Below are 23,211 nucleotides of genomic sequence, written 5' to 3' on the forward strand. Positions count from 1 at the left end.
GGACAGCAAAACGAAGCATGGGGTAATGTAGCCTCCTTAACAAAAATCCAGGTGTTGCTATAAGAACTGTTTGTTTCATGTGTCCCCCAGGTTAACTGAGCTCTGTGTCCTTCCATGGAGAAGACTTGCTGAAAATACGCTCTTTCCTACAAACAGAAACAAAGGAAATTGCACAATTAGATCAGCGCTGTCGCTTTTACTTTTGGAGCTACAAATTTTGTCCTGTCTGCTGTGTCTCCTTGAGCCGCGGTAGGAAGTGGAGTCCAGGCTATTCCAGAGGCGAGGAAGGCTGACAGCCTCCTCAGAGGCTGCAGTGCCATTTCACTCCAGTTGCTAAGGGATGCTGGAGCGAGATGTCGTCCGTGTCTTCTCTCCCAAATGAGCACATTGGCTTGGTCACAACTCCACCCCCACAGTTCACAGCCAAAAGTTTACGAGGTCACATTCACTGCGGACAGCGAGAGCCCGTAAGGAACTGCACAACTATCCCATCTGAAAATGAGTTAACCATTTCTTCTTGGCTGGAGGCACCCAAGCGCTCAGTGCCTTCAGCTCACTAGCGAACGTGAATTATTTGCAATAGGAAATCAGGATGTTGTCACCTGGAGGGCTTGGGACGAAGCTGTGGGGGAAGGTGGGCATCTGATCTGGGTCTCATAATCAGCTGTAATTACAAATTAATTCAAAGCCTGACTCTGGTCAATTTAGAATAAAACTGATGCAGCATCAGAATTGCAAGCAGAAGGTTTTATCCATTTAGTTAAAAAGATAAAAGAACAGGACATGAAATACGTGTCTGAAAAGCCTTTTTTCAACAGGCTCAGAATCTCCTCTGTTAAGGCAAATAGTTTCTCCAAAACTAAGTCTTGCATCTACGTCTCCAGCCAATGTTTGTGAATTTTACAGCAGCATTTATTTGTCTTTTACCTATACAAGTGTGAATATCCTCATGCGCAAGAAGGGAGACTACCACAAGGAAAACGCACTGAAATACATGTAACACGTCTGTCAGATATAAAGTAAATATATTAAAATAGGAAAAAAGATAGTATTTTTCTTGAGGTCCTCTCGAGTGATTTTATCAGCAGGTATTACATGTAAATCTTAAAAGGACAGAAGTTCATGTGTATAGGGTGAGGGAAGCATTAAAGATGTGAACTTTTCAACAAGTTCTCTCTCCTACTGCTATTGATAGTCTGCTTCGACTTTCAAGTTCAGATTTATTTACAGGATTAGGATATTGTTACAAATCCTTCTTTAGTTTTAGGCACCAGAGGGTAGATTTTGGGGCAAAAGCTGTGGAGGGAAAGTAGAGAAAATAATTGCAATAAAATTTCTCTTCCAAAAAAGAAATTAACAAAGTTGAGAGACCTGATGATTTTCATTAGGATGTAAGAGAAATTAGGTCAATAGGACTAAGAATCCATTAACTAGAGCCATCGAGTGGACTGAAATGGATTATAGATACAAGGAACTTTTATGCACCCTCATTTTCTCCCAAATATTCCACTGAAAAATTATTGCTTTTAATTATCCTGCTACCTCTCTTTGTGAGATCTTTTCTGGTTTGAGAAGTGAAAGCAACAGAATATTGTTTCACATTGCCAAAGCCCCTGTTCTTTTTTGGGACATTCTTGCCCTGAGATGTGTGCTGGTGCACCAGAATCTTTGCATTTACTTTGGAATGATAAGTAAAAACCAACAGCCTCTATTCTATCCAAAGTGTTATATTCAAGCACAGAAGGAATATCAGTGAATCTGGATTTAATCTGTAAGTGTGCCATGCTCACAATCTTCTGTGTGCAACCTTGTATTTCCCATTAATTTAATTAGTGCAGGATTGAGTCAATAGCCATAAGTCTTCTGATGTCCTTTTACAGCCATTTCCACGTTCTTGTTACCTTTATCTTTTTGGAAAAGAGTTTTCATTTAACATGCAGCAGTGTCCTTTAACACCCTATTTTGAAGCTTCAGATAGTTAAGACTTTTTATCACCGAGGCACTGTGCCCATACACATAGTTATTTTATCTTTGCATTATTTGTTCCTAAGGCTGCAGGTTCTTCAGAAGTGAGATTTAATTTTATGGTGAGTCAGGGGTCAGATTGTGCCTGCACTTACCCTTCTGATGGCAGCAGTCTCGTGAAACTCAAGTTCGTGGATTTTTACAAGATGGAAGCTAATGGAACTAGTTCCAATAAGAAACACAGTTTGTTCTAGAGACACATTAGCAGGATTATGTTATTTAAACAAATGAAAAAAGAGTGAGAACAGCTAATGTGTTGGTATGCTCACTCTTAAAACGATGGGCTCCTAATCAGGACAGCAACTCCTGGCAGTTCACTGGGTTTGTGAAGTGCAGGTGGTGCCTGATGTCCTGAGTCCTGTCATATTTCAGAAAGAAAAAACAACCTGTAATTGCTGATAGGTTACACAATGTGGGAGTTTTCTTTTTGTTTCATGTAGCTTTTGACACTTTCACACTTTAGTAACACTTGTAATACAAGGAGCTAATTCTTAATTCTGCTGTAAGTAACTGGGAGCTTTGTGAATTAGCTGTGTTTTTCTTTTTCAGCTACCTCATGCTTTGCTCAGCCTTAAGACAGAGGCACAAGGCGTCTACAGCAGGAGGGCAGTGATTCCTGAGCGATTCCTGTGGGAGTTTAACCTCGCAGAGCCTGTCGTGGTTTCTGTTTGGGAAGGGATGGGTGTGCACTGCTGGACAACAGCATTTACACAGCCATGACTCCCTTGTCCACGGATTTCCCTGTACAGACACCGTGCACTGAGATTTTAGCTTTCTGTATATCCCCAACAATAACTTTTATCTTGTTTGTGTATTCCTTCATGTTTGGAGCTTGAGATGGGCTCCCTCAGCCCCAGCTGGCACCCGGAGGGAAGCAAAGCTTGGAATCTCTTCATAGCTGAAACCGTAAAAAAAATATGAGATTTTCTAATTTTCAGTCCAAATTCTGCTTTTTTGAGTCTTTTATGCCTTGTAAACTCCACACTTAAAATATATTTTAATATTGTGTATGACATAGAAACTATACAAACAAATAGCTTATAAAAGATACGAGGAATTACTGCCATCTTTTCTTCAGACGAATCTGGGCATTGCTGAGCCAAACTTCTGGAAGACCTTTTAAAACTGCTCTTAGCCTAAAAGAACACCTAGGGACACCAGCAAGAGTGTCTCTCATGACTCCAGAACTCTTAGGCTCTGTGGCATTTAAAAATAGTGACTGTGATGTTCCCCGTTTCTCCAGAGGTTCTCCCCTCTTCCAGCAAGGGCAGCTCAACAGATGTATTTGATGACAATAGCAGTGACCTCCTAGTTGTTTGCTCTATTCACATAATTATTTTACTGTGGGTGTTTCTAAATATAGTAACTGGATGATGTAAGAAGGTGTGTGTTCGTGAGAACAGCGTGGAAGATAATCGAATTTTGCAAATGAGGGTAAATAATATTTGTATAGTAAAGGACATTTCACTAACTCATGTGTGGGGGTGTGTGCACGGAGAAAAACTACCTGTGTATTTTAGGGAACCGGGTTATACAAAGAGGGGTTATACAAAGAGCAAAGTGTCAACCTTTGTTTTCCAGGTCTAACTGGTAAGTTGTGTAAGGTTTCCAAAACATATTTTAGAGAAGAAAATGGAGAAGACGGGAGTAAAACCATACGTAGAAGCAGGTGTGTGCATCCAGCGGTACTCTGCTGGCGCAGAGAGCACCCCCTGGTACCCTGAGCCCCCCGTCCTGGCCGGGGTGGGCAGGGACGGACAGGGACAGGCAGGGACGGACGCCGGCGAAAACAAGACACAAACCATTCAGCACCGATAACTTCCACACGAATTATTTTCGAGGCGTCGGCAGGGTGCACGACTCCCTTTACAATTTATCCCGAATCCAATCAGCCGCCAAGCCCGGCTGCGGGCTCCTCCGTGCCGTGGGGCGGGGGGCGGGCGGTGCCGGGGGACGGAGGCACCGGGGAGGCTCCGGGGCCCCCGCGGCGGCGGCGGGGCCGGTTCGAAGAGGGCGCCGGCGGCGGCGCGGGGTGACGCGGGCATCATGTGAGCGGCCCCGCTCGCTCCCAGCGTGCAGTGTGGGCCCGCTTCGCCCCACCCCGCGCTCCGCCGCCGCGGAGCCGCTCAATAGGGGAAGGGAAAAAAAAAAAAAAAAAAAGGAAAGGGGGAAAAAAAAAAAAAAAAAAAAGAGGAGAGAAAAAAAAAAAATGCGGGAGAGAGCAGGAAAAATAAGACGGGGAAAAATCCGCCCGTGAGGGGACAGGTTTTGCTCGGGGAACAACAGAGCAAACGGGCGCTTTTTTTTTTTTTTTTTGCCTTTTTTTTTAAAAAAAAGATTTTTATTTTGTATTTTCTCCTCGCCGAGAGGATTCAGCCGCCTGGAAACCGCATGTGAAAAGAGCAGCAGCGAGGAGAGGGGAGGAAAAAAAAAAAAAAGGAAAAAAAAAAAAAAAGGGGGGGGGTTTGGCTTGGACCCCCCCGCCCCAGTGCGGGAGGAAGGACCCGCGGCGGCCGGAGGGCGAGGAGCTGCGGCGGCCGGCGAGGGAAGGGACCGGGGCTGCGTGACCCCGCGGCGAGGGGGGAGAGGCGAGGAAGAGACGTTTCCCGATCCTCCCCGCCGACGATTTGGGGAGGTTTCCGCGCCTGGAGCCCGTGCCTTTGGATCTAAAGAGGATTATTATTTTTTTGGGGGTGGCACTGAAGCTGGATTTGTTCCTGTGCGTGCGGCGCGGGGGGGGGCATTTCTGCTGCCTCTAGAGGAGCCGGCGGCCCGGCCGGGGCGCGGAGATCCCCGCGGATCGCTCCGCACCCCCCGGGAAAGGTGCGCCGAGGGGATCGGCGGGGGGCGGGGGAGGAGAGGCAGCTGCAGCTGCCGGGGAGGAGGCCCGGCGGAGCGGCAGCAAAGTCATCGCTATCGGCCCCCCCTCGGCTGGCTTCGGGCTCGGCGCTCTCCATGTCTCTGGCTCTGGGCAGCGGCCGCCACAGCAGCGAGTAGGGGGGGAGGAGGAGGAGGAGGAGGAGGAGGAGGAGGAGGAGGAGGAGGAGGAGGAGGAAGAAGAAGGGAGCCCGGGAGTGCCTCCCTCCCTCCCTCCCCCCGGCAGCCCCGGCCGCCTCCCGTCCCCTCGCCCCGCGTCCCTGCCTTCCCCTCCCCAAGATGGGCTGTTTAGGGAACAGCAAGACGGAGGATCAGCGCAACGAGGAGAAGGCGCAGCGGGAGGCCAACAAGAAGATCGAGAAGCAGCTGCAGAAGGACAAGCAGGTCTATAGGGCCACGCACCGGCTCCTCCTGCTGGGTAAGGGGTCGCGGGCCGTCCCCTCCCCGCCGGGGCAGCGGCCCCAGCCCGGGCACGGCGAGGCCGGGGGAGAGAGGTGGGGCCGGAGGGGGGGGAAGCCGAGCCGCAGGGCCCACCCGGGGCCGCGGGGATCCGCTATAGCAGCGCCCGGGGCGGCGGGGCCGGGGCCGCCGGGGGGACCGGCGCCGTGCGGGGGAGCGGCGGGGAGGGCTCGGGCAGCGCCCGGGGCGGCCGCGGGAGGGGCCGGGGCAGGTACGGAGCGGCGGAGCGGGGCCGCTCTCCGCCCGCGGGGCAGCGCCCGCCGCCGGGGCGGCAGCGGGCCTCGGGCGGGCGTGGGGAGGGGGCCGGGGATGCCGCGGCGAGGGGCCCGCGGGGAGCCCGGCAGATAAACAGGGCAGGGCAGTGACAGCGGCCGCGGGCAGAGCGGCGCGGCGGGCGCGGGAGGGCCGGACACCGCTCCCCGCGCCGGGGCCGGGGTGCCGAGGGACGTGCGGCCAGGCCGGGGAGAGGAGGAAGAGGAAGGGAGGAAGTCGGGGAATCGTTTGGGGGAAACGGAGGGAGGATGTCGGTCCCGGAGGGAAGCGCGGCCGCGTTGGGGCCGCGGAGCAGCGCAGGGCCGGGCGGGCACGGCCCCGGCCCCGGCGGGCTCGGCACCCGCCGCTGTCGCACCAGGAATTGAGGTACCGCGCCTCGGAGCGCTGGCGGAGCCGGGCTCCGGGTGCCGTTCCAGCGGCTCCTTCGGGTTACCTGCCCGTGTTTTTCACGAGAGACGTTTACAAACGCTGGCTGTGGCTTTCGGGGCACGGAAAGATCCAAATATCGATATCGGAGAGGGCAAGCGAACGTTTGTCAGGCGCGTTATTTCGGAGTATTTTGAAGTAGTGTTCGAGGATCAGATGCAGTTCCGAGCCGGGGTTGTTTTGGTCACGCCGAGGGACTGCCTGTGCACGTTCTGCAGGGCTGGAGCGTGGAGCACAGGCTAGGCCTCGCCGAGCTGACTCAGTTTTGGGGGGAAAAAAAAACCTTAATTGAAAGGGGGGGGGGGGAAAAAAAAGAATTTTTGAAGGCGGTGAATTTGGAGGCTTACTATCACCAGTAAAATGTTTCAAATACTCATTTGAAGAAAGTGACTTAGTATAAGAGGAGAATGACTGGGACTACAGCAGCACCTGCAGCACTGAGGAGCCTGCCAGGGCTTCAGCAGAAATCTTTTAACAGGGTAATTTGGACTTCAGCTCTTGGGAAATGTCTTGGACTTCCAGATTTCAGGCTGAGCATTACGTAGATACGTAGAAACTATTTGTCATCAGATGAGTTGCTTTCGTAAGAGGCAAAATTTCAGCAAACAGAAACATGATGGGCTTGCCTGGGTTTTCTTTCTCTTTTCTTTAGTTTTGGTGGCTGAAAAATAGTTTAGATACTTGCAAATAAAAATTTGCGTGTGTTAACGATGGCAGTAAAGTCATCTGTGTGTGTGTTTTAAAGCGATAGTTCAGCTGTTACAGTTTCTGCCATGAATTGTGGATAGTAACTCAGACTCACTGGTAAAAAATAGAAAAGCTCACCTCCCTGTTATTATCTTGCATTTCCTCTATAAGACACGTGAAATAAGGAGCCAGGCACTTGGGAAGTGTTCCTAATCTTTTCAAATCATATTCAAATAACAACAAAGAAGAGCTGCTGAATATTCTAGTGGGTTTGTGCTGCTGCTCGTAGGCCCCATCGCTGCACACGTGCTTGCCCCGCTGCCACGAGCAGTCGCGCTGAAATTAATGGAACTCTCCTTGGTGGTGAAGTTAAACGTGTGTGTGTAATTATTGTCGAGAATGTGGCCTTAACAAGCAGCCAGATACGGAGCCAGACTTACGGAGGAACGTAGATGTCATAGATCATTTTGGTTCTCTGGTGCTGTGTCCGATCCAGAGGGCCCAGGTGTGTCAATACCAAACCCTGTGTGTTTATAGCAAATGCAGCAACTGTCCAGCCTCCTCCTTGGGCCAAGTGAAGTAAAGATTTTGGCTCCCAATGCTTATAAAATGTGATTTAGTGTTACAGCTGAAATTCAGTTGTTATTCATTTTTAAGTGGACATACGACCGTAGCAGATACTGCCTTTGTGAATAATTCTTACTTGTGAAGATGAGCCGTTAGTATCTTATCCCAAGGCACAAATTCCTGATTGGTTTAACCACCTGTGTTTATTGCGTGCTGCAGTCTGCCTGGTCAGACAGAGGGTGTATGGTATAAAACAGCAGCTTAGGGGAGAAGCGGCATGTGCATGAAGAGTTGTAGATAAAAACTGCTCTCTAAATGCTTACAAAACGCCAGTGAGCAAGGAGGGGAAAAAGGAGTAAGGCTCTGGGGTTAAAGTGGCAAAACATGCAGCCAGGTTTTCTGGAGAGCAGAGGAGGACTTTTGGGACTTCATGAGGGAGAAGGAAAGGAAGGGAGAAAGCAGAGGGGGAAAGGGTTTGTGAGAAAACGAACCTTGAAACGTAACTGCTGAAATACAGTTTTGAACATGAGGCTCAAAATGGAGGCTTGTGCTGTCAGTGTGTGCTAGCAGAGGCCTGACATCCTATAAATACAAACTGCACCTCCCTGCCCCTTCTGCCACGGACGTACGGTTCCTGTGGGTGAGACACGGGCTGAGGAGGGGAATAAACGAGTAGCCAGGAGATGCTGAGGGGAATCTGTCTAAATCCTGCCACGTTACGATACTACTCCTGCAAAAAAATACGTTTGCTTTATATAGAAAGCTGCCGATCTGGCAGCGTGGAGCAGCTCAATTAAATGCTGCTGTTGGAGTTGTTCGGCGTGCATGGAAAAACGGGTACTATAGGCAGATGGGCTGCCCTGTGCACTGGCATCCGAGCAGCACAGCAGAAATAGCATCCATCCACTTATGGAAACTGGAGTAAAGTGGAGTGGGGTTCTTGCACTGCAGGTACGGGAGGGGAGAGCTGCAGGGGGGGCTCTTAGGAGCAGGCGGCCACGAAAGGTGGTCTCTGCCTCTCGTCGTGTGTAGGGTTGATTTTGGAACATGTGGGGAGGGTGGGAGGCTGCTTACAAGACACAAATAAGAGGAGGTTTTTTTGTAGCTTTGTGGGTGGAGGCTTAAAGGGATGCCTTCCTTTTTCAAATGTGAGTATCTACATATTTTATTCCTTGTGATTTAAGTTGCGGAGTTTGACTGGGTGATGATGAACTGCAGCCAAACTCTAGAATGCTTTAAGGATATAACAGAATTTCTTTGATTTAATAGGGACTTCAGTCAGTCGTTCTCTCTGTCAGATAGAGTGACAGGGCAACCAGGTTGTGATGTTCCCTGTCGTCTTCTCTGTAAAATGTTGAAGTTGTCCATTTTCTTTCCGAACACCGCGGTCTGCTTTTAACATTGACACTGGAAAAATGGACAGTGAAATGATCCAAGATTCAGATCTGACACATGACTTGAGCTGGGCATTTATTTTTAGCTACAACTGAAGTTTCCAGTGGCAATTATTTCTTTCACTTTTCGCTCTTGTGCTGAGAAACCCAAACTTTCTCGATTTTACCCCAAAGAAAAAAAAATCTAGTGTGTGCCTTAATCACTTATGCTTCCTTCTGAAATTGATTTACTTTCATTTTCTAGGTGCTGGTGAATCCGGTAAAAGCACAATAGTCAAGCAGATGAGGATCCTGCACGTGAATGGATTTAATGCTGAGTAAGTGCATTTGCTTTTTCACTTCACAAGGCACCTTCCTCCTTTGCGCCACAGTCGGTGCTCCTGGTTTATGTCTTGTGTGTTTTCCTCTTGCTGCTGTTTCACTGCCTCTAGAATCTGGATGTGTATTTTTAGATGAGATTCACAGACATTAACCTGAAGAAGTCAGGCACCAGTCATAAGTAAGATGTAGCGGTGTAAAATTATTTAGATCAAGGCAGAGCTGATTTGATTGAGCTTGGTGGGTTTGTTAACTGCAGTTTCTTTCACAACATGGCTGACACTGATTTACCTCAGCTATAGCACATTGATTCATATTGCTGTAAACTTGCCTTATGTCAGTGTACAAATGAAGCACAGTTTTCTTTATTTGGAGCAAGTAAGGCTTTATTTTCTGTGTCCTCACAGAATGAAATCATATTCTGAATTTTGGATATTTTGTTGTGGTTGCTTGTCCAGATGTTTGTGTTAAATTGTCTTTCTAAGGGCTTTTATTTTTTGCATCCAATATCTGTTATTTGGCAGTTGTGAAGAGGAGAATGGCATTAAGATAGGGAAAATGGATATCTTGTTTGTCTGATAAAGCTTTATGTTCGCTAACTTTCTGACTAACTTTGCTGGAGAGTAGGAGGAGATTCTTCTGCATATTAATTTATGCTTGCAATTCTGTGTGTGTGTATAGCAAAAGCTGCTAAATTAATACTAATTGGATCAAAGTGTTGAAATTTTCTGTGCCTTTTTTTTTTTTTTAGATTGTATTATTGGTTTTGTCTTGCTTGTTTTTGAACATAACAGTTTTGTGCTGCCGTCCTTTAGCTTTTAGTGGTATCATCTATTTTGTGAATCCTGCCTTTTTGGGAAGGTTAAGCTTTCATTAGTTCTCCAGTAGTTAATTCTTTAATAAGAATATCTGAGCTAAAAGTTTAGCCAAGGAGTCTGGACAGTACTTCTTCCTAATCAGCAAATGATAGTTCAGGATAAGGTACACAGTCTTTTGGATGAAAGTTCAGACTGATTCATAATAAATCCGTTACGTGCTACGTGTTTTTAGCTCCTCTTTATAAGGAATATATTCTATTTCCAAAATGACTTTTTCATAAGTGCCTAGTCCTGCATCCTGTTACTGCTGAGCTGTCTCTGTTGTTTGGGCTGCTGCAGAGACCTCTTAAAAGACTTGTGTGACTTAAAAGACTTGCATGAGTTGACTGGGTTGAGTAGGTCTCAGTATTGGGTGCTGAGTAAAAAGTTCGTAAGTGAAAGTGGAAGTGGATCCCTGGTACCTTTGAAAGTATCAATCCATTTAAGCAACAGGGTTTTTCGAAGTTTTTAAGCGCATGGATGTTCTTAAATGGGTAGCAGTGCTGTGTAATGGATGGTGTATGGTGTGGGTAGGTAACCTCAAACCCTGCAAGCTGCATCCCCGAATCTGTGTGGAGCTGGGAGCCCAGAGACCTGTGCAGAACCGGTGAGGGACTGGGACACACTGGGATCTGCAGCAGCAGGGGGTTCCTCGAGTGTCTCACTTTGCGCTGTAGGTTTGGGCAGAGCTCAGCCCGCAGCTGGAATCCAGGGCAACACGGCAAGTGTGGCCTCAGGAGGCTCTGCTGGCTTCTGCCTTCTCCTAGCAAAGGATTTGGATTACGGGGCAGCCCTGTGCCAGCACAGCCCTGCTGCCAATCACAGGCACGTCCCGGTGCGGGAATGGCAGGGGGGCTGCCAGGGGCTCAGGAGATGGGGGCTGCCCACCCAGGGCAGTTTGTCCCTTGTGCTTCTCCTTTGGCGGGGAATACGTGTCGGAACACTGAGGAGCTAAAAATCCAATGCAGGAGTGTGGTATATTTAAAGTGTACAAGGGGTAAGTTAGAACGCATCATTTTTAGGGTTCTACTGCCAAAAATAATCAGTAGATCATAACATACACTTTACAGCAGGGAAAAGGCTGTTCTTCAGTGTTTTGAAATTCTTGCAAGTTGCACATCTGTCCTTAAATAACTTGCATTTTCTTCCAAATAACTAACTGCTCTCTGTGTTGTGTCGCTTTCCGTTACCCTTCTTTGCCTGATTCATTCCCTTTCTGCCCAGCTTACCTTGTGGAAGAATGATGTGGGATTCAGCTAATGAAAGAGAGAGCATGGAGGTTTTTTTGGAAGGGTAGGAAGAGCAAAGCATTACTTCTCTTCGTGTCCTGGTCGGTTGCTCTGGAACATAAACATGCTTGCATACAACACCACAGCTGATGTGATGAATAGCAGGAGGGAGGTGGTGAAAACAGTAATATGCTGCAGATGAGGAGACTTTTCTTTAATTTTAGTGCACTCGTGCATAAGTGGATTTGAATTATTTCTGTTGGTGCAGCTTACTCTTGTGCTTTGAAAGAAATCCAGTTTGAAGTCCTGTCTTAGAGCTGTTTGCGTTTGGTTTGGTTGCCCTTTGGCAATGGGTGTTGGAAGCAGGGAGAGGATACCTGTTTGGAAAAATGTCTAATGCCATGAACGAGGGAATCAAAAGTTTTTATTTAGTGTTACTCTTCTTTCTGGTGACTATATAGGATATCCAGTGCTAAAAATGCTGGCCTACTTCAGTGAGTGTGAGGGGATTTTATTTGGTTTGATTTTAGGATTCTGGCCCTAAAGAGCTGAAGCTGTCGTGTGCCTTTAGGTGAACTGTTGTAGCATTGAGCAGGGTAAAATCTGTGTAGTTCTACAAAACTAGAATTTCCTCTGGGACTCCAATTCTCAATCCCTTTAGCTAATTAATTATTTGAGGAACTGTATGGAATCAAGTGCTCCAGGTAATTAATGTGCTGAATAGTTAAAGCTAAGATTAATGTGCTGGTGGTTAAAGTTGTAGGCAAGTTAACTACAGTAAAGACTATTTTTTTTTCAATGTTCCTTTTATAATCCGTAGTTGAATTAGAGACAAAATTTTTATTTTTTTTCCTCTGCTGCTGTAGTGAAGGTGATGTGTGGGATGTAAGAACACTGTGGCATTGGTGAGGGGAGTAGAGTATTGGAGAAGCGAGGCATGTTCTACAGCACAGGTTTTTCTGCATGGAGTTTTTTTGGAAGGACTTAGCCCACTTTCAGCTCTTGCAGAATGGCTTCAGGTGGTCGTGCTATCATCTGACACCTTCCTGCAGCCGTTCCATGAAAAATGGGAGTGTGGCCTCCCCACAGAATTTTCCCAGTGTTCCTGGTCTTTAACGTGGAAGAGCTGCCTTCTAAGCACAAGGAGGAAGCCATATCAACCAAATTTTCTACTCTTTGCATTATTGCCAACAACAGAGGCCCTTTTGATGTAGAAAGGGTTTAAATTTGGCTTTTAATAGCAGGAAGGCTGCGACTTCCCTTCCTTTCCTTCCCTCCCTCCTGAACACTTCAGCTGCCTTTTCATGAGGCAGTTCCAGAGGAGTAGGTATCTGCTGCTGCAAACTGTATTTTGTGAACATCCACTGATAAGGTGGAGCCAAAACCTTCTCTTTTTGTCTGGTCAGAAGTTTAGATGGCAATCTTTCTGAGCTGGAAAGGATGAAAAATGGAAAAGGGAGGATAAGGAGGAGTAAGGAATATAGTTGGAAGAATTAAATGTGTAGCTCAGGTTGAAGAGGAAAAGAAAGACAACTCCTTTTTGTGCTATCTAGAGACAGGGGTTCATTGCTTCTAAAAAACATGGCCTTTCACTTACTTCTGATTTCTTTAAGTCATCTTTCCCCTCTAATCACTGTGGCTTTGGCTGACAGACTCCAAGGAGAGGGGTCATTGTCATGCACAATTTTAGAAAGCAGGGAATAATTGGCAGGGGCAAGAGACAATTTGGAAGTGTCATGGGAAAAACTAGGACAGGCAGAAATATTTAAATAGAAATAAATGGTTGAAATGTGACTTATGAAATCCACTACAAAGATTGACAAATAAGGGGAATATGCCTTTGTGATTATTAAGTTTGGATAGTGGTTAGGATTCAGGAAGTCTTGAGGTTACAGGAAATTTCAGGTAATGCTTTTTCAGCCTCAGTTTCTCAAATGATGATGTAAAATGTTGACACTTTCTTGAACTAGTATGTTGAAGTGCTGAATAGGAGTTTGTGTATTTGTTAAATCTGGTAGTGTTGATGGCATAAGCAGAGCTGAATAGCTTTGTTTTCAAGACTCAGATGACAAATATATTTGCATTTCTCTTGTACTTTTCAACTTTTTTTCTCTTAGTGGGAAACCAAAGAAAGCCATGTCACCCTCTTAGAGATTTTGAACATTTTCTCTTTTCTCACCAAGATTTAGGAGTTTGTGAGTAAGGAGAAGTAGTCATTGATGGTTTCTAATTTTTTCTTAATACATCCATTACCACCATTATGTCACATGAGCAGTAAATAATATTATCTATTCACTTTAGTCAGTGTCAGTCTCTCTTGTTAGTGAAACAACTTCAGGTTCAGTAAGTGTGCTTTTCAATTGTCTGATACTGTGGGATTTTTTCCTAACTTTGGTCTTTTTAGCCATGTGATTTTATGGAAGAGGAGTTAATGTTATGAGCGAGGGAAAAGTATAATATTTATAACTAGGTCTTCCAAAATAATGAATTCCCTCCTAATGGCTAATATTAGCTTGTGTACACAAATATCATTGCTCTGTTTTTACAGTTCCTTTACATTCACGTACCAATCCCATGTTTTCAGAATGGTCACTTCAGGTCCTTGCCAAGAAACAAAACAGACTTTATTGTGTTTTACTTGACTGGCAACAAAAGTAATTTTTTCCTGGTGTTTGAGTAAAATTGAAAATTGGAGTGGGGGAGGCTTGGGGTGTGTGATTCCCCTCTCCCCCTTTCTTTCTTTCTTTGCATCACAGTGTCTGTTGGGAGGCTTCTGCAGCTTTGAGGCGCAAACTTTGGGTTGGTTTTTTTTTTTTCTCAGCTCCTGTTCCAGGACACCAGTGAGGTGCTGGAAAATCTGTGTGTACACGTCTGTTCAATTCCATCTGAACAACTGGTCATGGTGTTTGATCAAAATCTGTGCTGTAGAATGTAAAATGGAGGTGTGGGCAAAGTGGGGAGCAGGATTTGTGTTTCCCTCAGTTTTAGGTCTTGTCCTGAGAACTGACACAGCTGTGCAGTTGAATTTTGTCAAAAGACAAAGATATGCCAATAGCTAATAAATACTACAAAAAGTAACTGACTACTGCATATAGCTCGTAAAAGTTTATGCAAAATGTTTATACAAGTTAAATATAACTTTCATCAACTTGAAAGAAAGGGGAGGTAATACCAGGTGGTGTTAAACTACCTATGCAACCAAGCAGTTCCTTAATTGTTGGAATGTTTAAGAGAGTTTCTGTGTGCTTGAAATTATCTTTCCTTTGAAAATACTTTTATTTCTACAAGGGCGAAAATTCTGTTCTGTGACAGCGTAAAAGTGAGCTCAGTGAAGCAGCATTAGTATTTTTTTTATGCATAACAAAAAAAAGGAAAAAACCTTCCTAGTTTGTGTTGGGTTTTTTTCCAAGTTTCTTATGGGATCTTGCCTGAAGCTCCAAGACATTGTCCATTAAGAACTTGTGCAAATGCTTTGCAATTTAGATCTGCTGCTCAGGAGGAAATTTTAAATGCTGTAAAATGAGTTTCCAGAAAATAGTGATTGTTTATAATACCTACGCCAGGCCTCGTTTGGGAAGGATTGTTAACATACTGTGGCACTGAAAATTCCAATAGTCACTGGACCAACTCCTTCACCTTGCTTAGAGGCTTTCTGAAACCGAGCCCTTAAAGTATTCCCACGTGCAAGTGAAATGAATTGCTTTTCAGGGTGAAAAATCACGTTATTTAGGTTCCTGAAACATTGCAGGAAAGTAGTGCATGGAGGAATCTAGATGTTTAAAAAGCTGGTTAGTTTGATCTGCTTTTAGGTGCTCCTGGTAGGCTCAGGTTAACCATCAGTGGAGAGAGGACAGCACAGTGTTCAAAGAAAGCACTGACTCTCATTTTTACATTGTGCTTTGTTTTCACATAGGTAAAAGAAGAAAAGTGTGAACTGAACATAATTTCTTTATTTTCATGGGAGGCATGGTATTGCTCAGAGCAGAACGTGCATCTTATCTGCATTTACTTGTTGGGAAATGCTGAATTCTCCTAGCAAAACAGTATTTAAACTACCAATTTTATGTTGTTACATGTTGAGAGCTCTCTGTCCTTTGAATCACTTTTCCTGGCTTGCAACTTGACATTTGTGCTTTCAGTTAAATATTTCAGTTTTCTGAAGAAGAAACCCAGCAACAGAAAAAAAAAAAAAAAACAACCCAAAACCCAGTAGTAAACTCACCCCTCAAGCTAAGTTTGCATATGCTGCAGACATGATTTGGCATGTGAAGGGACTGGCCAAAAATATGGCAGTAGTTCTATTTGTTTTGAGGTTTAAATTTCACAAAAGCTTTTTAAGTATGCAGCTATCAACCTAGGAGAAAGCTTTATAGTTGTAGAGAGCTTGGAGAGCAATAACTATGAATAGCGGAATAAGCACGAGTGATGTAATCCGAGAAGCAAAAGAGAGAGACAGAAGAGAGCTTAAGGCTTAACTATGTGGAAAACATTGTGAATGGGTCTGTGAGGGTTTTGACTTTTGATGGTAGATGTGGGATTTTACTCATTAGTTTTGGTAAAATCAAACAAATGTGCAAGTTTCCTTTTATTTTCCCAAACAGAAAATAAACCGTTCAGTGGGTAGCTGAGTGAGTGAAGTCTGGGCTCTGGAACTTGTTCTGTCTCCCAAATCCTTTCTCCCCTGCAGCATCTGCAGCTCCTCTTTGGGACCTGTGGCTTTCTGAGTGTCTCCTGTTTCCTCCACTCCTTGTTTTTCTCCCTGATGCAGCACTGATCCCTAAATATTCCTGCATCAGCCCACCCTTCATCTTCCTTTTTCTGGTTTTCTGGACAAAGTCAGAATGTGTTGTGGCTGATGTAGATCTACATGGACTCCTCCTGCTTTTCCTCATTGGAGTGCTAATTTTGGTGTCGCTTCTACTCAGCCTCTGATTTTCATTTCTGGAAATTAATTTTGTAGCAACAACGCTTCTTCAAGTTTGGCTGCACAGCAGAATCTGAGATAGAGTGAGGCTTAGAAAAGACAGCTTAAAAAAGTCTTCCTCGTCCTCAGTTCACTCCACTTTTTTGTTTTGAAATATTTTTAGTTTCCACATTCATGAGTTATAGTGGAAGTGGTGTATTTTTCTCCATTTTCTTATCTTAAGCAAACATCTAGTAGTATAAACCAATGTATCGTGTTCCATTTAACTTGTTATTTAATAAATCACAAACTGTATTAAATAATGCTAAAAAACTTCAGATAACTTCAAAAATATAGTTCCCTGTGGAGAATCTTAAATGTATGTCTATAGTCCACGCTTCCATGTCCTTTCCGAAGACTTTCACTGGGTTTGTAGGTTTTCACCAGCTTTTCTTAATAATTAGATGGTGCAGAGTGATTACCTTTTCTCTAGCCAGTGCTGCAGAATCAGCACTACATGAAGAATTTTCTTCTGTAGTATCTCATTATATTTCTTATTCCCCATATGCTTTAGATGGACAGACTGGGCAGTACTCTGATTTTTCCAAAAAAAATGGTTTTTACTAATTTTTCCAGATGGACACTTGAATTAGTTTATATATGAACAGAGTGCTCCTCATCATCTTAAACTTATTGCAGTTATCTATTTGATATTAGAACTCTTCATTCACATTATTGCAAACCCTGGTGATTCCCCTTACTTCATGATGTAGCTACATTTTATCTCTTGCCAGTCATTCCAGCTGGGAATTTTTTTTTTCCCCCAATTTCATTACATTAAAACCTTGTGGTTTTGTCCCATAAGATAAAATTTATTATTAATAAAAGCTGTGCCTTTCCCTGCTCCTTCTAGCAATCTAGATATGAATGGGATTTCTTGTTCCTGTTTCTTAGGTTGTGAGCTCCTGTGTTGTTCTCTTGGGCTGGGGGGAGCAGGTTTGAGGGATTTTGAGGCATTTTTCTAAAAAGTGAGAACGCTGCTCTTGTTCCAGTTTTGTGAACATCCTTCCCCAGCGTCTCAGATCAAGACAGGCAGAGCTAAGGCTTTGAAGTATAATCCAGCAGGCAAAGTCCTCTCTATCTTTATTTTTAGATAGATCATGCATTTGTGTGTTAGGGTTACCCAGGTCCCCTCTCTGATGAAGAGCTGAGATGCGGAAATGGCTCATCTAAATCTTGGTCATTCAGAGCTCTCAAGTTGATATGAAGGAATTTCCACTGATGCGGGTTTTTTTTTAGTATAACTTGAATCTTGATGTTAAAAATAGCATGCCTTACATTTTACTTCAACAGTTGAACCTTGAGTTAATAGTAAATCCAAGCATTTAGGATACAGAGCAAGTGTAGCTGCCGGAGCTTTTGATGGTTATTTCTGCAACTGTACTCTAATGTAAACATGAATTTAATTGGAATTACTTGTTTACAACGGAGCTTGCTCAGAAACAGCAATGCATTGAGGGCTGTTTTTGACAGCTAAGAGGCAGAAGCATCCACTTTTTGAAGAATGTACTAGTGGAATATCTCAGTGGGATGTTTTGTTCCAAGGTGTGGCTGTTACAGAGGTACAGCAAAGCCTGTGACCTCCCTGAGCTACCTGTTGCTGGCTGTATTCTCCGCAGGGCTATTGAACAAGTCATTGTGTTCACTTGCCTTTCTAGTTAAGGCACTAGAAAACAATTCTCTCGCCCAGCTGCACCTTTGCAGCCTCCCGGGAGTGGTGGGGGAGCTAATGGAGCAGGCAGAGGTGTGCAGGGTTTCCTCCTGGGCTTCGGGGTAGTCCCAGGAGATGCTGCATTTAGCCTTGAGTGGCACCTTCACAGCTTTACTGTGCTGGGGGATTTACTGCTGCTCCCTAATCGCTGGGATTTAAACACTCCCTTCTTGTTCGGAGGTCTGCGTGCCTAAAATCGCTTTGGTTTCCTTCAAGTTAAGACGTTTTTATTCTGTTTTGACAGTACAATTATCTTTGTAATATAACTGTTCATATTAATTAGGAAACGGTGCGAGGAAATGGGCGTTTGTGAAGTAAATTTCTTCCTTACGTTTGTAGCGAGAAAGAATGCCTCGCTTCAGTCTTGCTTGGTTTTTAATGTTTTTTCTTTTTTTAAATGTAGATAAAAATGTGTAGTGGGACACTTAGCGCATTAAGCTCAGAGAACCACGTGTAACACCTGTTTTAACCCTGATAATTTGAATTAAAATTGACTAGGTAAATTCGGTTTAATGTGACGTTGCTATGTAAAAATTAAACGAATTGGTTTCATGAATTTTAATTTAATTGCACAACAGTGACTGGCATAGCTTTGTGTATATTTGTGGTTTTTTGTTTGTTTTTAGCAGTTTAAGACTACTTAAGATAAAAAAGAAAACTTAGAGTTGTAACAACTTTTTTTAATAAGCAAAATACAGTAATCCTAAGGACAAAGCCATTTACTGAAATGATTTTATTGAATATCTTCTGAAATGAGAGTGTAATCACAGCACTGCATTATTCATGGACGAAAACTATAAGCACAATGCAAAGCTTAGGAAAATTACTTCTCCTTCAAATGAGAGAGAAAACTGAAAGGGGAAGGGCTCAGTGTCAGTACAAAAATTAAATTTCCTAGTACTTTGTCTCAGTGTCTCCTGCAGCACGCTTGTTACACAACTTTCTGGAAGATTTGCTTTAATCTTTTTTTTTTTTTGGGGGGGGGGGGGGTTGTCATTAAATTCCTGTGTTGTGGGAAGCTACTGGATTTTCAGTTCTGGGTTTTGATGCACCCTAAAATAGATGCCTGGAAATGGGATGCAACCTTTTAATTTTGCTGTGTCAAAATGATTAATGTTGTTTCGGAGTAGTTACTCATAGGAACACATTCTGCTTCTGCTGAACATTGGAGATAAAAAATATGCTCCGTAATTTACACATAGGACACTTGAAAATCTGAAATGTAACTATTTTGGCTGTTAGTTTTTTGAGCTGGAACTGTGTCACTCTTAATTTCCCCGAAGTCTTGGGAACTTGGGATGCTCCGCGCTGCCTCTGTGTTTTGCTTTCACTTAATTGGGCAGTCTTCACTTTATGTAATTGTATATTATGCAATCAAATGTTTATTTTCCTTATGGTTATTACCAAAGAACTTGGGAGTGTTCTGTTACCTAAGTATCTTTTTCACACTGCAAAGTAAGGGGCAAGAAATGAGTGAAAAAGACCGAGTTTAATAAAACATTTCTGTATTCTGTGCAGTCGTCGAGGGTTGGTAAAAACACTTTGAAATCATGTAGGCAGCATAATGTCTGACTTTCTCCTCACAGTTTTATTCATGCTGAATAAATTTTTTTAATGTATTTTTTTCTGGGATTAACTGGAGTCGACCAAGGCTTCTGTTTTCTTAACTGAAATTCATGGGTTCCACTTTGATAATAATTTCAGACAGTAAGAAAACGGGAATATTTTTCCACTTAATTTTTAATAACCCTGTTTGGCAACAGATTTTTTTTTCTTTTAACTGAATGCAGAAGGTAAAGTTATACACAGTTAGGTAGAGAAAGTAGAAATATTCTATATATGTTATTCCTTACCCAAAGAAAGAATGTTTCCATCCTGAATAATGCTGCAAACAGAAAAGGAAGTTTGGTGTCTGTTAGAAGGAAAAATATTGGGATCATCTCTGTGTGATTCTGTGATAGTGTTATGGAAATAGAATATGGGTAGTTTCAATAAACAATGAAGAAAAATCCCAGAGGATATCCTATGAGAAACTATGGGAAACACCAATTTATATAACTTATTTATGATTATGACTGGGAGGGGTGATCTGATAAGTTGTACTTCAGAAATTTGTTTTAATGCAGCTGAACGTGAGAGAGTCCCGCAGGAGTCAGAGCTTAGATTGTATCTGTAAAATTGGAAAAGGACTCGAAAGTCAATTAGTTAAATTACCTTAGTCTGGTTTGGGATGTTTTTGTGGCAAAAAGACAAATGGATGTCTTGGATGGAGGCTTGGATGACTGAAAAAATGGAAAGTGAAACGTAAGTGATAAAGGGGACTTCCAAATCTGATAAGAGTGTTATTTAAATAGTATATGCCATGCTGGTGCCTTCACTGCATGAAGGATGTAGAATTATTGGGAAGAACTTAGAGTTAAAAGAAAGCCCCAGGAGTTGTCCCAGGTCCAGAAAAGGGGTGGCCAGACGTGATTTCATGGCCTTACACAGGTGGTGCTGTGTGAGAAGGATGCCTGAAAACGAGGGCAGGCATGAGACTGACTTCCTTAACGTTTGAGATACTTTATTTGAAATAATTTGGTGGGAAAGAGGAAGCATCATTTAAGCAGTCTTATGGAGGTAGGGATTTATTTTTGAAGATTCAGCTTTCCTGATGCAGGTGTGTGTGCTCAGGGTGCCCACTGTGGCCTTGGGGAGCACAAAGGCTGATTTACAGCACGTGCTGCAAATTCTTCCTTTTCCTACCCTGAACATTATTACGTATTTGCAATTCTGTGTTGGTGTTTGAAGCCCTGAAATCTTTCAGCCCCGTGTCTGCCCACAGGCATCAGAGAGGTGGGAGAAGCGTGGGGGTTGACTTTTGGTTTTGGTTTTTTCCCTTAAGATAATTTTGCTGCTTGTTTTGTCACTGTTTTCACTTCCTCCTGAAGCATCAAAGCTCTCGCAGGGTGTAAGGTGATGTCAGAAGATCGTCTTTCGGGCCAGACTGGTGCATTCTTACTCAAGTGATGCAGATAAAGTTAGTTGAAGAGCTTGAGATAAGAAACTCTTTCATTAGGGGCTGCTTGGATTGTTTCCGTCTTCTCCTGCACAAGGCTTTCTTGGCCTCCTTGGATCATTAGAGCAGACTTCTTGTAAGCAGTTCCCTGTCCTTGCAGGAGTCCTGGGTGCTCAATCTCATCTCACTTCAAACTGTGACCTTCAGAAATAATAGTTTTATTTGAAATTTCATCTCAACACTAAAGCATATGGAGAAGCTCAGTGGTTTGTGATACACTGTACGGCAAACAGAAGTATTCGAGTCTCTGGCGTAAAATTCTTCACAATACCCCCCAAATTCCTGTGTTTCCTGGCTGTTCCATGCTGTTCCAAACTGTTAGCCCAGCTCAAAGCTCTGGTTCTGAAGTCTGTTCTGTGTGGCTGAGGAGGTGGCTGACTGGATTCAGTCCTACCAAATTTGATTCTGGATCTCTGTACTTTGAAAGAAACAGCAAAATTTCACCTTAACGTGGGTAATACAAATCAGTGGAGTTGGAGTGCATTAGTATCTCCTAACGAAACCAAATATAGTTCTCTTCAATTCCATTCATTCTGGACCTTATCTCTCCTCCTGATATGTCTCACCGGTTGCCAAGCAACCTCAACAGTAGTTCTGCACATCCAGCAGCATTAAAAAAAAAAAAAAGAAAAGGTGAGTAGTTGTTGCTGAAAATAAGATGCCTTCTGATGGCATGAATGAAGGGAGTTACGAGGGAAGGAAATGGGGAGTGGCGAGTTTGGAGCTGGTGTTCTGAAAAAGCTAATAACACTTAGCACTTCAGTAGTGCCTTTTATTTTCCAAGCACTAATCAAGCAATCGTAAGATTATTAAATAAAGACTGTTTTTTTCCTTTCAGTGAGTGATGCACAATTGTATTTATGCTTCCTAAAGCGGAGGGCAGGATTTAATCCCAAGAGTGAAAAAGTTTAGTATATATATTTCTTTCTCTGACCTGTATTGACTTCCCATATTTCTAGTTGGACTGCAGATTATCTGGAGGGTTTGGGAAGATTTTTCTTTGTGTGTTTGCTGATACATAGCCAGCACTCTCTCTTTATTTCGTGCAGATGGAACTGCAGTGTTTTTGGTTTCATTATTTATCACCTGCAAGGCCTTCTAAACTCGAAGTGTGAAAAATTGTGTGTGGGTCCTTTATTATTTGATAATGCTGTAATGCTTATAAAGCTGTAAATAGAACTTACTTCTGTATTCTGTCTCCTGTGCAAAATGTGATCTGAGAAGCAACAAACTATCATAGCAAAGGAGATCATAAGGGAAGTGAAAGCTGGTTTGGGAAAATGATTCTGGTTTTAGATTATTCAAAAGGACAATTTTCTGTTTCATGTAGACTGACCAAAGCAACATTATTGAAGATACACTTAAGTTAGAAAGTATCTGAGTTAAGATTGCCATAATTTGAGTTCTTTTTTAATTTAGAACACCATTGCCAATGACTGCCTATATAAAAAGGTAATTTTTAAATCCTTTAACCGACTCCTAAACAGCAGTTTTAATTCGAATGTGGGTTTTTTACAGCAGGTTCTGACACCGTGAACACTCACTTTCCCTGTCACAGTCTGCCTGGAATGACCAGCTGTGTGCCCTGGACAGGCACCAGAGAGCTGGGCTGTCCTTCAGGTGCTGGTCTAGAGGATTGTTGGCCCCAGTCACAGTTCAGTCCTTTCCTTCCCGCTCATTTTTTCCTGAAGATGGTGGTCTTAGGAAGATGCTTGTTCCATTTCTGAGAGAGGGTAGTAACGGAGGGATGTGCTGCAAATGTGTCAGGAACGGGGGTGTGTCAATTTATACTCTAAGTAGGATGTGTTGTGAGTTCCACCCTCCCTAACACACAGATCCACGTGTTGGACATGCTCCACTGAGGCTTTTGACACACATTTTTACCTGCTTTGTGCCCAGTGTTACACACTGCATCTCCACGTGGCTGTTTGGACACTACTACTCAGGATCAAATGAACAAAACGAGGCAGGATTATTTAGGAGACATTTGCTGTGTGGTGCAGATAAATCCCCAAAAAATGGAGGCTCAGTGTGCAAATCCACAGCTTATCTTTGCAAGGTGGCTTCCTGCTCTGTGCTTCCACACAGGGGAAGGTATTTTACGGGTAGAGTGGTGCTTGGAGCTGCTGCTAACAGAATATGCATATTTTCAATCAGTCTGTGTTCATCTGAATCACAGACCCAAAGGAGTGCCTGCCTGAGAGGAGCTGGGTTCTGCTCTGTGTGAGAGGTGAATTATTCTCCAGCTGCAGTGAATTTCAGTCAGCTGGTTGTTGCTTTTAATGTGAGGACTAGAAACAATACTAGATCATTCTAAGTTTAAGGATAAATGGAATTAAGGAAGGTATACAAAAGAGCTATACTTGC

At 43.7% G+C, this 23,211-nt stretch overlaps 1 protein-coding gene across 5 annotated transcripts in view; it reads left to right on the plus strand.

Annotated features, from left to right (window-relative positions):
- Positions 1-23,211, plus strand: part of GNAS (GNAS complex locus) — a 133,606-nt gene that overhangs the window by 43,339 nt on the left and 67,056 nt on the right. Inside the window, exons 1-2 of one of the 5 annotated variants that reach the window (XM_066198664.1) lie at positions 5,111-5,320; positions 8,953-9,025. In XM_066198664.1, coding sequence (XP_066054761.1) covers positions 5,182-5,320; positions 8,953-9,025 — 212 coding nt within the window. In that variant the 5' untranslated portion in view covers positions 5,111-5,181. The other 4 variants (XM_066198667.1, XM_066198666.1, XM_066198665.1 and 1 more) reach the window with 4 other exon arrangements.

The sequence above is a fragment of the Chamaea fasciata genome, unplaced genomic scaffold, assembly GCF_029207755.1.
Source record: "Chamaea fasciata isolate MVZ Bird 193981 ecotype frontalis unplaced genomic scaffold, bChaFas1.0.hap1 SCAF_17, whole genome shotgun sequence".
In the NCBI taxonomy this organism is placed as follows: Eukaryota; Metazoa; Chordata; class Aves; order Passeriformes; family Sylviidae; genus Chamaea; species Chamaea fasciata.